General features: G+C 53.8%; 6 protein-coding genes across 6 annotated transcripts; 3 read left to right on the top strand and 3 right to left on the bottom strand.

The window, feature by feature from the left end:
* Positions 1-1,509: 1,509 nt before the first annotated feature.
* Positions 1,510-2,376, top strand: PG994_001731 (uncharacterized protein; the record flags this gene model as incomplete). The annotated part of the gene is made up of 1 exon (XM_066853140.1): positions 1,510-2,376. One exon carries the CDS (start codon positions 1,510-1,512, stop codon positions 2,374-2,376), a length of 867 nt encoding a protein of 288 aa, XP_066721281.1.
* A 233-nt stretch (positions 2,377-2,609) lies between these two features.
* Positions 2,610-4,068, top strand: PG994_001730 (uncharacterized protein; the record flags this gene model as incomplete). Its single annotated transcript, XM_066853139.1, has 2 exons — positions 2,610-2,625; positions 2,873-4,068. The coding sequence occupies 2 exons, from the start codon at positions 2,610-2,612 to the stop codon at positions 4,066-4,068; spliced, it is 1,212 nt and encodes a 403-aa protein (XP_066721280.1).
* A 488-nt stretch (positions 4,069-4,556) lies between these two features.
* Positions 4,557-5,285, bottom strand: PG994_001729 (uncharacterized protein; the record flags this gene model as incomplete). The annotated part of the gene is made up of 1 exon (XM_066853138.1): positions 4,557-5,285. One exon carries the CDS (start codon positions 5,283-5,285, stop codon positions 4,557-4,559), a length of 729 nt encoding a protein of 242 aa, XP_066721279.1.
* A 1,259-nt stretch (positions 5,286-6,544) lies between these two features.
* On the bottom strand, positions 6,545-7,872 carry PG994_001728 (uncharacterized protein; the record flags this gene model as incomplete). The annotated part of the gene is made up of 2 exons (XM_066853137.1): positions 6,545-7,644; positions 7,767-7,872. The coding sequence occupies 2 exons, from the start codon at positions 7,870-7,872 to the stop codon at positions 6,545-6,547; spliced, it is 1,206 nt and encodes a 401-aa protein (XP_066721278.1).
* Positions 7,873-8,858: 986 nt separating this feature from the next.
* Positions 8,859-9,845, bottom strand: PG994_001727 (uncharacterized protein; the record flags this gene model as incomplete). Its single annotated transcript, XM_066853136.1, has 2 exons — positions 8,859-9,205; positions 9,266-9,845. 2 exons carry the CDS (start codon positions 9,843-9,845, stop codon positions 8,859-8,861), a joined length of 927 nt encoding a protein of 308 aa, XP_066721277.1.
* A 785-nt stretch (positions 9,846-10,630) lies between these two features.
* PG994_001726 (uncharacterized protein) lies at positions 10,631-11,670 on the top strand (the record flags this gene model as incomplete). The annotated part of the gene is made up of 2 exons (XM_066853135.1): positions 10,631-11,446; positions 11,473-11,670. 2 exons carry the CDS (start codon positions 10,631-10,633, stop codon positions 11,668-11,670), a joined length of 1,014 nt encoding a protein of 337 aa, XP_066721276.1.
* Between the last annotated feature and the right edge of the window lie 604 nt (positions 11,671-12,274).

Here is a 12,274-nt window from a genome sequence, read left to right as displayed (position 1 = left end):
TTCTGCTCCTGTCGGTTGCCATCTAACGGGATATTTTGAAGCAAACGTCAAAATCGGCCGCTGCTGGTGCGAGATTGTTTAAATATTAAAACAGAGACTTGGGAACTTGGTGCCTTCAATGGACTAATACTACTATGATCACAACGATGGCTGGAGGTTCTTCATATTTGCAGCTCACCATATGGTACATACATGTAGGATTGTAGCAGCTTCGGTTTCGTTGGCTTACACCACGAGGGCTCTAGTACATAATCACATCTGTCGCCGAGGAACTGGACAGGGTGCTATTGTATGATGCAGCACCAAGTTGAAATTCCGTCGTGGGCGGTTCCATTTACATGTAGGTTCCATTCATGCATGTCACATGCCGGAAGCTGCGAATCTTGCAGAAAGGCGGCAGCCGATCCTGCAATCGAGCAGTTTCAGGGGATGACGTGCATTTGGTGGACCTGGGTGCATTCGTTCAACACCCAGGTACCTACATCTAGCTGCCTCGATTCGTGGCAGTCACAGCAGGGTCAACATGAACCAGAGGAGATGGGGAAGAGCGCCCTTTTCTGGGTCTGTGCGACGTTGCAAGCGAAATGTGATGACCAGAACACCTTGATTGCCAGAGGATGGAAAATGCAATTACACCGTCGAGTGGATTTCGGAGGATCGATCGGTGTAGAACACCATTTCGTTGTGATAGGTGAGTAGTGTAATGCGTGCAACAGTGAGCTGATATCCAATCCCACTAAGCATGGCTTTTAGAACATTGAAGATCACGAAAAGACGGCATGGTTAGTGAAGCGAGCTACGGGATGAACTCCACCCCCTGCTATCAAGATGGATGGGAGCTGTCACGTCAAACTGGCGTGCAGGGTTCCAGGGTGCTCGGTCTTACCATAGGTTGCCTGCGATTGGGCGGTCTTGGCGGTTCGGGTTCGGCAAGCTGCCCAATTGGGCGTCACACAATGGCACAGTGGCACTGGGGGTCCCAATGTAACGGTTTAGTGGCATCCCTGTCATTTCAGACGAGCAAGACGAAATTCGGACATACAACAAGAAAATACAGGTCATCCGCCGGATAGACGTCGGTTGACAGTCGGCTCCCCATTGGATTGTTTTATTATTTGCTGAGCCCCGTTGGCAATTCCGCATCAAACCGACCGTGCGCTTCGAAGGGATGGAGTGTGCAGTGATGCGAGGGAGGAGAAGAGCCGAGGTCTGTCTGGAGGGTAAAAGCGCCATCCCACGAACTGGTTACTTAATTCGTAGGGGGAGCTCGTTAGTGTGCATGGCATCATCCCAACGAGCTGAAATGATAGACACATCTGCTTGGACCCTGCCATTCTCTCTTGGTTTACAAAAAGCTGCTTGGTGTCAAGATTGAATTCATTCGCGTTGAACAATTTCCATTTCGTTTCTGCATCCTTGGCTTTTGGGGGGGTTTTTTCCCCGTGGAACACTGCCAATAACCGTTCCTGGCAAGTCATCGTGATGGCCTCACCTCAGACCCCCTCCACTATGCCGGACCCCCTCGGCAGTATGACCAAACTGTCAAAATACGTTGCCTACTACGAGCCGGCGGCGGTATCCGATCTGCAGCAAACATTGTCAGCCACTTCCAGAGACAGTCAAGACCCGAAACTCATCTTGGTAGCGAGCTGGATGGGCGCACAAGATATGCACATCGCCAAATACGTGTCCAAATACCAATCACTCTATCCCACCTCGCGCATCCTGCTTGTCAGATTCGTCGTCAAGCTAGTCATATTCGAATCACTAGCCAACGCTGCCGTGCAACCTGCCGTGACCTATCTCCGCTCCCAGGTCGACTCAGACTACCTCGCTGCGTCACCGGCCCGGCCCCAGATCCTGATCCACGTTTTCTCCAATGGCGGCATGGCCAGCACCAAACATTTGCTTGCCTCTTATCGGGAAAAGACCGGTCAGGCTTTCCCCCTCCACTGCGCCGTCTACGACTCCTGTCCTGGATTGTGGACCCCCACCAGTGGCTACCATGCTGTCATGGCAGGTATCTCCAAAGGCATATGGCGGTGGATTGTTTCGCCCTTTCTTCACATCCTCAACTTCTACTTCATGATCGTCGTCAAGGTTCTGCGCCGTCCATACCCTCTGCTCAACAACGCCAACTTCCACAATAACAAGGAGGAAGTGCGCCAGTCGAACCGCGCATACATCTACGGCAAAAAAGACAAAATGGTCGAATGGACTCACGTAGAGCGTCATGCTCAGCAAGCGGGAGACAAAGGCTATCACGTTCGGACTGAAATGTTCGCAAATAGCCCCCATGTCGCCCACATGCGGACTAATGAAACTCGGTACGTAAGAATCGTGACGGATACTTGGGAAGAGGCTATCAGAAAGTAGCTAGGAGGTCAAGAGGCTTTCCATGGTTCCATAATGAGATAAATTAATGATGAATGATGAAGTACAAGCTGTCTTTGGATGGTGCCACGTCTGCTGGGTCCTGCGATTCGACATGTTGATGGTCACACATGGCTTCGTGCCATTTTTCGCAGCGTGACTGGTGACCGTTGCAGATTAGCTAGATGTACCACGAGATCTTGTTGTCACAAAATAGAGTCATCGCTGCTTCAAACATGCCCAAAATATCAAGTACCGTAAACCAACCCTGTTTTGCGGAGGTTTCACTTCAGGGACAAAGAGATAGTAGGATATGTTCCAGAACTGACTTGCTGTGCCGCTCTTTGACAAAGGCATTGTTTGCCGACCAACCCAAAGTTTTCGTCAGTCTTTTTTAAAATATTTGGCGGGACTTTCCATCTCTTTGATAACCCTTAAAATCTATCGCACGCTTTACTTACCGTCGCTCTAGACAGTTTCCTTCGATCAATATTTCCAGGGATCCCAGCAAACGACACATACATAGATAAAGACGCATACGCGCATACGATATCGGCTCAGAACATCCCTCAGGATTATGAAGGTGGTGGTGTGGCAGGTAAGGATGTCAAGGTGAGTTTCTCCGTCAAGACCGACTACCTGCTGGCCGCGCTCCGAGACGACGTCCCGGAGGACTGGGTCTACGGCCAGTTCCCGCCGCCCCTGGTGTATTCCACGGCGAGGGTGCCAGAAACTAACGTGGCCGCGTTCGCCCGCAGTTACATCGAGCACCTGATCCGCGAGGCGGACGCTGCCTACCACGGCCACAACGGTGCCGAGGCGTGGAGGAGGCCGTTCATGGGCGTGACGAACGATGCCCGGGCTTGGACCTGGCGCGTCGAAGTCGGCGCCCCGGGCACCACGGTGCCGCCGCCGCCCGCGTGGCTCCGGAGCTCCATCTCCGCCAAGAACAGGTGGCTCGCCGTGCGCATCACCTCGCCGGCCATGTGGGGTGGTAGAGACAGGGCGGGTTTCAGGTACGTGAAGCACATCCTGCACTCGCTCACCCAGGCCCTCAGCTTCGAGACGCCGGAGGACTGCGGCATGGCCGTCTCGGTGGGCATGGGCAAGCGGGCTTTCTCACTCACGGAGCTGCGGAGGCTCGCCGCCGGCTTCTTCGTCACGGGGCACCTCCTCTCGACTCTCCCGGACCAATCCCGGACGCTGCTCAACGGCCAGGGTGGCGGAGGAGGGGGAGGGTGCGTCAACAACACGCTCGGCTCCGTATTGGCCGCAACCCTCCGTCGCAGGCAGGATGCCCCTAACCGCGCGCACCCGGAACACCAGTTACCAGGTAAGCTATTCGATGAGCGCCGCGTCATCCAATGGGGCGCGCTGCCCAAGCCGAAACCTATGTTGACATACCTGAGTGTGGGGTCCACGCTGCACTTCAGCACCGAGACGCGCGAGAAAGTCGGGGAGTTGATGTCCTCGAGCCTGTCCGGGCGGCTGCCCGTCTACGACTTCCGCCACTACCGATCGGGCGTTTACCGTGCTCCCGAAGGTGGCGGCCACCGAAAAAAGACGACCGTTGCCTGTCGACAGCTTGGGGCCACGACCGACGCCGACAGTGTGGCCGTATGGTGTGACCTGCTGACGAGCCTGGTCGTCACTCTTCTGGAAACAGACTACCGGGAAAGATTGGCAAAACGCTAGTCTACTGTTGTGAATTCGCCGAGGGAAATCCCACCGGCTTCGATGCTTTCGCCCTGCTGCACGGATTCGCCAGGACTGACATCGCCGAAAGTATCCAACGACGCATTATCGAGAAGGGCGATATACTTCCCTGGCCCAACCCGCTACCCCAGGAGCCCCAGGAGCCCTTGAAGCCGATGCTGTAAGTAAGGATAGAGAGGGTTGATTAGGTAGTGGTAATGGAGTAGTAGGTAAGTAACAAAATATTACGTAGGTAGCAAGATCGTGCGTAGGTAGGTTACCATGTTCAGCCACTTTAGTCAACTGCCGGCTGGGACTTTCTACGGTCATATTGCCACATTACAAAAGAACATACCATATATCAGCCTGCTTCTTCACCCCTTCGCCAGTGGTCCTACAAATTCCAATGCTATCATAGATGCCGTAGCAGCCTTTCTCAAGACCTTGAACCATCGCATTTTTTTCTGAAAATCCAGTCGCGAACATTCCTAGTCTTCTGCGGTCTTTGTCTCGTCAATCTCTCGTTTCTTTTCTTCTATGACGCGAACAACAGCCACATAGTTCCTCCTTTTGGCCTCGGTGAGGGCATCCCTGTATTTCTTCCGCCAAGTTTCACTCAGCTTTGGGTTCGTACGCTTGTTTATGTAGCGACTCGCTTCCATGGAAGCACCCGCGTCCAGTAGCAGCTTGACGATCGCAGCGTCGCCGGCGATGGCAGCATGCTGCAGGCACGAGCGGGGGGATTTGTCCGTTTCGTTCGGGTGTGCCCCGTACTCCAGGAGAACGCGAGTAGCATCGGGGCTCCCGCGCCGGCTACTCCAAAGGAGAGCGGCATCGAGAATCTCGAGGAAGTCCTGCTGGGTCTGCTTGTAGTGCTCCAGAAGCGTCCGGAGCGTCTGAGGCTGGTTCCCCTGCGCTGCAACAAATATGGCTTTTGCTTCCTCTTCTTGCACTCCCGCGCTGAAGTAAGGTGGTTGTAGATAGAGTTGGACGATATCATCGTGGCCCATGTAGGCGGCGGCACCGATAGGAGTTTCCCCAAGTTCCAAGTCGGTGATGTGAGTGAATGTAGGCTCGTATGGCAAAGCACCCTGCTTCAAGAAGAATTGCAGGACGTCAAGGTGGCCCTGGGCAGCAGCAGCCCATGATGGTCTCCCGAAGAAAGAAGGTGGATCGGAACCCTTATTGAGCGACTCTACCAACGTTAAGTTGCCCATCCATGATGCTATGGCGAGGCAGTTTTCCCACGTGCCTCCAAACTGAGCCCTGTCATCCTTTCTTCCCCCCACACAAGACTGGGAAGACGGTCGAGCTTGTGTTTACCGCCAAGCATAAACATGCACTGAAATCGATCCTTTCGACCTGCTTAGGGTCAGGGTCTACCGAAGAGATGGAATGTTGTATGAGTAAGTCGCAAGTTTCGCGAATGGTGCTGATCCAGGGATGGGTATCAGGCCCATCCGTGCGAACTCGATGGTGCAGATATCGTGCAATCACGGTGTAGTGACGCTCGACCCTCTTAAGACTATCCGGGCTCTCGGCAATCTCCTCGATAGCTTTCGCCGAGATTACGGCGTCGAGAACCTCGTTTGCAAATGTACCTACTGGTCATTAGAGATGGGTCCCACGCCATGCCATGCCAAACAAGGAAACGTACGGCATACAACTCGAGTTGTCATGGACTTCCGCAGCCCTTGGTCTTGCACCATGAACAAGATGATGCTCTTGAAGATGTCCAAAGGGAGTTCTAGGAGCTGCATGTTGTTTTGGTGCGCTCTCTCTGGCTTTCGTTCTCGCTAGGGCTGTAGGAGTTGATGGTCAAGTCAAAAGCCAAAGGTAAAGTAGGGAGTGTACGTATGTGTAAGCAAGTGAATGAGAGAGAGAGAGAGACGAGACTGGAGATTGTGTTGGTGGGGGTGAGCAGTTGCTTATATCAATCAATTCGATACCCGTGGACATTGGATGTAGTAATTACAGGGGTATCTACAGGGCTGAACCGCCCCACCTGAACGTGCTAACCCCCCCTGGCGAAGATAAAAATAGCCATTGTATCCACCTAAGCCAAGATCTCATCTCAACCTTGGATTTCCCTAAACGTCGAGCGAGGGAGATGGTGATTGGCTAAGGTGACCAGGCCTACTACGTCGCACGGTCTAATCGCCGAAAGGTATAGGAAGTGCATTCTCGTCGGTTAGCCAACGTCTTGGGCCATCAAGCAGTGCTATCGAACAGGATAATCTGGAAGCAGGCCAATCGTCGGTTCCGGTCCCGCCTTCCTTTAGATTAGGCAGTTTCGGGCTGTGTGGTATGGGCGAACTTGGTCTGCTTTCCCGTAATTCTACACTCAATTCAATTAGGATTTATTCTTTAGATATGTTATCCGTCATAGCTTAATCAATACTCGCAGGCTTGGTTCTATTCTACAAAGTATTCCTTTTGCGAAGCCGAAATTTGTCTTTGTACCCTCCTAGCAATTCTAGGCCTTGTCGAACTCCATGCTCATCGCCTTTGAGTCCCCCCAAACCACTTTGATGCTAGTGAGCTTGTAGCCCTCGAAGAAGGCCGGGTTGCGGCCCACGGTGTTCAGGTACGAGTAGTTGTTATCCAGACCGGCCAAGATCTTGAACTGCGCGCCCTCCTCGCCCTGGGCCCCGTTCTTGAACACGTGCGACTGCCCCTTTTCGCCGACCGCGCTCAGGGCATCGGGGATGATGACCTTGGCCTCGTCGTTGATCACATTCTCCGAGACCAGGAACACCTTATCGGCCGGCTTCTTCAGCACGCCCGCCTCCTCGGCGCCCTTGTACACCAGCTGGGACACCGGCACGGCCTTGGTGTCGCGGTCCGGGTTGAGCACCGGCTTGCCGTTCTCCTCAACGTTGGCTCCGGTCTTGGTGAGCTTGTACCGGTTCCCGTCGTACTCTGCGTGCCGATCGTGTGCGACGATGCCCAGGTACTCCTTGCCGTCCTTCGTCACGCGGCCATAGCTGATCTTGGCCGCTGGATCAGCGTTTGACCCTTTAGACGAGATGTGGTACGTGGTCCAGCCATCCTCCTCGTGGAATCCCTGGTCCTTGAGCCCCAACGCTGGGATCGAATCGTCAGCACCCTCCGTTTCTTCCTTCTCAAACTTGTAGTTGTCGTAGCGCTTGCTGTAGTCGGTGCCCTCCTTGGGGCTGACCGCCAAATCGATGCCCTTGACGCCCTTCTTGCCCAGAGCCGCAGAGTCTGGCTTCTTGCTGTCGCCACCACCACAGCCTGCGCCGCGGCACCAGATGTCCGGGTTTTGGTTGGTGTTGCTGCCGCTGGGCTTGTCCCCGGCTCCGATGTGCACCGGCTTGTCACCGTTGCCTCCTCCAGTGGAACCCTTCCCATCGGGCGAACCGATGCGTGCGGGCGAGCCGTCGCCGTCGCCGCCATCGCCGCCAGGGGTGCTGCCTTTTCCGCCATTGCCACCCTTACCACCTCCGGCACCTTCGCCTTCACCACCTTTACCGCCGCTACCTTTGCCACCAGCACCGACGTGGACGGGCTCCACGACTACACGAGCATGAAGGTTGCCTTCATATTTATACGCTTGAAAGACCTCATCAGCTTGCTTGTACTTAACACGGGGGCTACCCGGGTGCGTGTGCTTGCTATGTACATTGTACACTGAGGAGCGCGGGACCACAAGGAAAGAGAGAGAGATCACTTACAAGATACGGCGTCAGTTGTAGTTCTTGGAACGGCTCTACCCAAGCCTTCTGGAATGCTGCCCAGGGTAGCGAGACCGAGCACGAGGTTTCTAGCGTTGAAGCGCATGGTTGGTGAAAAGGTCTGGAAATGAGTGACTGTACAGGAAGATGACTATTGCGGATAGCCAGTGAAGATGCAGAGGGGTATCGGACATCTCTATCGGAGTGCTTTCGTGCATTTATAGAGCAATATGCTGTAGGTCAATCTCTAGATGGCAATAGAGCTCCTAAATTACGGCCCCGGAAGGACTTGGAGGCGCAGTTGAGCTTGTGGTTCCTGAAATCCGCCCCTCTGGCCGATATAGAGAGCCCCACCCGCATCACATAAGCATTTAGATGGCATTGAGATTATACTGAGGGATCAGAGGATCCTATTGCCAAGTTTGGCTACCGTTCGTGGCTTTTGTCCCTCAGGTACGTGGTCTATAAAAATAATATAGTAATGAACGGCGTCATGCTTTTGCGCGAAGGATCGCGAGATGCTTACATCGTATCTGATTCCCCTGCAAGTCTCATGGCAATCGTTAATTTAGGGGTAATTAAAGACACTGGCGACGAAAAGTTCCTCTAGTTGGACCTAAGGCTGACATGATATGATATTTAATTGTAACATGTATAGTAAGCGCGCCAACCGCCCCCACAGCGGCTACCCCCCCTGAACGAACTAACTCCGCAACGGGGCTCCTATTGTCTAAACCGGACGACGGCGGGTTTCAGCACGGAATTGTCAGGTCTTTCTCGGGCCAGGTGCTAAAAATACAAGCCTTCATTCGGTGCTAAGTTACCTAACCCAGGGGAAAGAGGCGCACCGTTAGGAGTGTCACACTAGCCAGACGAACTTGGATTAAGACGAACAAGCCCTATGATCAGAAGTTCATCTGTAGTAATAGCAGTAGTAGCAGTAGCAGAGTAATACCAAAAACAAATGGCCGATATGATTTTCCAATGACATGTGGCTCCGCATTGCATGACATTCTGTACAATTCATGACTGTCGCTAACTACCAATTTCTCTCTCGACCAAAGGCAGACTCTATACGTTCGACGCGCTATCCTAAAGCATGTACAAAAAGGTAGAAACCAGCAGGGTGGCTAGATACATGGTAGAAGAGAGAGGTCCATTGGACGAGCCTAGGGACGGCTGGGGTTCATCGTCGGTCTGGTTCGCCACGCTGTCCACCAGTCTAAGGCAAGTGAGTTCCGCTTTCGCCTTGCCGTCCTTCTCCAAGACCGTCATGACAGGGGTTATTCCCATGAGCACTTGCGACAAGGCCTTAGTTGTGCGGTCCGCGAGGTAGTGGCGCTCGCTGTCGACGAGGAACAAGTCGTAGCCCTGGCCGGTGGTGGCCCTACAGTGGCTCTGGTCCATCATCTCTAGGCTCTTGTTGCCGCCGTTCAAGGCTGTTGTTGCGTATCAGTTAGCATTGGGTTTCCCTATCGAATAGGAACCGTGAAACTTACGCCGTGAGATAACCGAACCCCATGTGCCTCCTTTGACGGAGTTGCATGACGGCGGTGGCTTATTTATCAACGTGTCTCGTAACTGATTACAAGAGTCCGAGTCGCTGGCAAGTTTGGCGGCAGACTCGGCCTGGCGGATCAAGTCGGACACGCAATCCTCGCTCAGGGCGTCCGCACAAGTGAAGCTGTTCTTCTTCTCCTGAGGCACAGTAATGTTTGCGGAGATTCCCTCGAAGAAGAGCGCACAGCCAGCCGTGCTGTTGTCAAAATGCAGCGAGGGCGGCGTGCCCAGATAGTAGTTCTTGTCCAGTGCCATTGCCGCCTCTGGATGGCTGCCGTCTTTCGGGGCCTCCTGGAAGCCGACCGTCCAGGTCAGAGGCCGGGAGTCGAGAGTGGTGATGACGTTGGTGATGCCCAAGGCCTGCAGAGTGGCATTGCCGACCTTGCATTGCGCAACGTGGTACTCGTTGGTGGGACACCCAACGGCGTCGCAGCCCAGCAGCTCGCCAGCTGCATAGTGCTGGAACAAGCGAGGCAACAAGGCCACTGGGTATAGGGTACTGGCAGCTAGAGAACGCATCTTGGGCTTCTGATGCTCTATCGCAAAGACTAAGTCGGCGATGACTGTTGAAAGAGTTGTTCAAATGTGGGCAAGAGCGGAAAGAGGTATGCGTAACAAGCAAAGTTGAGAAGGATACATACAATACAGTTCAAGTTGAAATGAAGAGATTTCCGAGAGTTGTTGCAGTGACAGATACACTGCCTCAACCTGATACAGAGCCCAGGTACGAATACTGGCAGTAAGCGAGTGCGACCCATCTAGCGCGCAGTTCTGTTCTATTTTTGGGGCTGACTAGTATAGTAAGTTCAGCTATAAGGCTGGATCTATGAACAAGCCCCCGCCCCCTACCCCTGGACCCCACCGGCACCGGATACCTAGCCTAGAAGAGCCTCCACCTACTTACTATACGATCCAATTTCAACTGAGTTCTGCAGGAACAGGCCAATGTTCATGGATGGAATCCAGCGGGTAGTAAGCTGCCGTAATAGGAAATTGTTGTCAGTTGTTTGAGACGGCTGAGGGGGTTTCGTAGGAATATGGCCGATATTGAGGTTCAGTCCAAGAAGTCATACACTGAGTCGGGACTCTTTGCGATGTAATGTGGCCTCCTTCTCATGATAAATAGAGTACCCTGTCTCCTTCAGTCTTCACGACAGATTACCAAGGCAACTCGACAAGCCAGCTTCTCCTTACATCCAGGCCATCAGCACATTCCCTAATTCACACACTCATTTGCCCCTATTGGCAGCGTATATCTTCAACATCATCCTCACTCACACACTCTCTACCTAGAAACCTACACCATGGCCAGCGTAGCATTTAATGTAATCGGCCTCTTGTTCGGGGTCGTCTCCATGGCCCCGATGCTCAACTCGATGCTGCCCGACAAGTCCGACCGCGAGACCACCGTCCGCATCGGCGTCGGCACCAGCATCAAGGGTTCCGACACGACCGGCGGGAACACCCCGGGCATCCGCATCTTCGACGTCATGGGCCGCGACCTCGGCGAGGCCCGCGGCAGCAAGAAGGTCATCGCCGACGGCGGCTTCAAGGACATTGTGGTGACCGCCAGCGACGACAAGCAGGGGCGGCAGGCGCAGTACCTGTCCGTCTCCAAGGGCGGCAACGACGCGCTCTGCATCTCGTACATCTCCATGACCTGGCCCGACGGCCAGAAGAAGGCCTGGTACGGCGACGTCGGCTACCAGTGCGGCGGCTTCTGGTACAACTCGCAGACGCTCATCGGCGACGACAACTACCAGCCCAAGTGCACGTGGATCGACGGCGACAAGTCCAACGGCATCACGACGCAGGGGTTCGGCATGCACATCACCGACTTCACCGCGACCAAGGAGCGCGCCGAGGCCTACGCCGACGACCCGAACACCATGTGCAAGAGCAAGCCGCGCTTCCACCTGTACGACGACCTCAAGAGCGACTACTTCCTGCCCTACTTCAACCCGCCCCTGGAGTACGACGCCAACCTCGTCGACAAGGACCGCAAGAAGGTCCTGGTCGACGGCGCCTCGACCGGCAAGCTGCCGCCCAAGAACAAGGTGCGCAGCCCCCGCGAGAGGCGCGACATCATCTCCAAGCGCCACCTCTTCCCCGGCAAGCTGGTCACCAGCCCTAAGATGGCCCACAGCGCCCGCGAGCTCTGCGAGAGCAACAAATCCCTCGCCCGGACTTCGTCTCCTTCCACGAGAACCTGTTCTGCGACATGTCCGAGAAGGAGCTGTGGCCACTCTGCTCCAGCAAGGTTACCAATGGCTGCTTTGACACCAAGACGAACAAGATGGTGGCTAAGCACGTTTCTCGCCGCGACGAAGTCACGGGCGTATGATTCCCGAGAAGGAGTATCATGATGTTGCCGCTTGGTAAATTGGGGTCACGGGGAGTTCTATATGGTCTCCATATTGTGTTACTTTTCTCTATTGGTTTTCGGGTCTTATGGTTAGTTATCGGTGATGAGCTGGAGTCGTGCATCTGTAAAGTTCGGAGTTTGAGGCCAGCGTGTATACATATAGGTATAAATGTCACTTAACCTAACATACCAAAACATAAGCACGAATCATCGCTTGAATGACTGCGTGGGTTGACTATATTCCACGATCTGTCACACTAGCCTTCTTCATCTTGACAACCTTTGAAGCATCAGGCTGCCTAGGTCCCAAAAGGGGAAGAGCCATAGACGTACACCCTCATTGTACTGTACTAGACTCAGCCCTGGAGTGTGAGAGTTATATTCTCACATATGAATGGACGTGATTGAAGTCATTGTGGGCAATGCTTTCCTGGACCAAGAAACGGGTATATCTGGTTCTTAACACGAGGCATCACTTAAGACTTCACGTTGTTTCGGAGCGAGATGGCCTGGAGCTAACTTGGAGGCTTTGTTGGTAGGAACATGCCCATCACGAACATAGAGAATGATACTAGATAAGAAG

Source organism: Apiospora phragmitis, assembly GCF_038363925.1.
Source record: "Apiospora phragmitis strain CBS 135458 chromosome Unknown utg000002l:1.0-5516284.0:1.0-5523493.0, whole genome shotgun sequence".
Taxonomy (NCBI): domain Eukaryota; kingdom Fungi; phylum Ascomycota; class Sordariomycetes; order Amphisphaeriales; family Apiosporaceae; genus Apiospora; species Apiospora phragmitis.
Note: the sequence above shows the minus strand (reverse complement) of the source record. Positions and strands in the feature narration are given on the sequence as shown.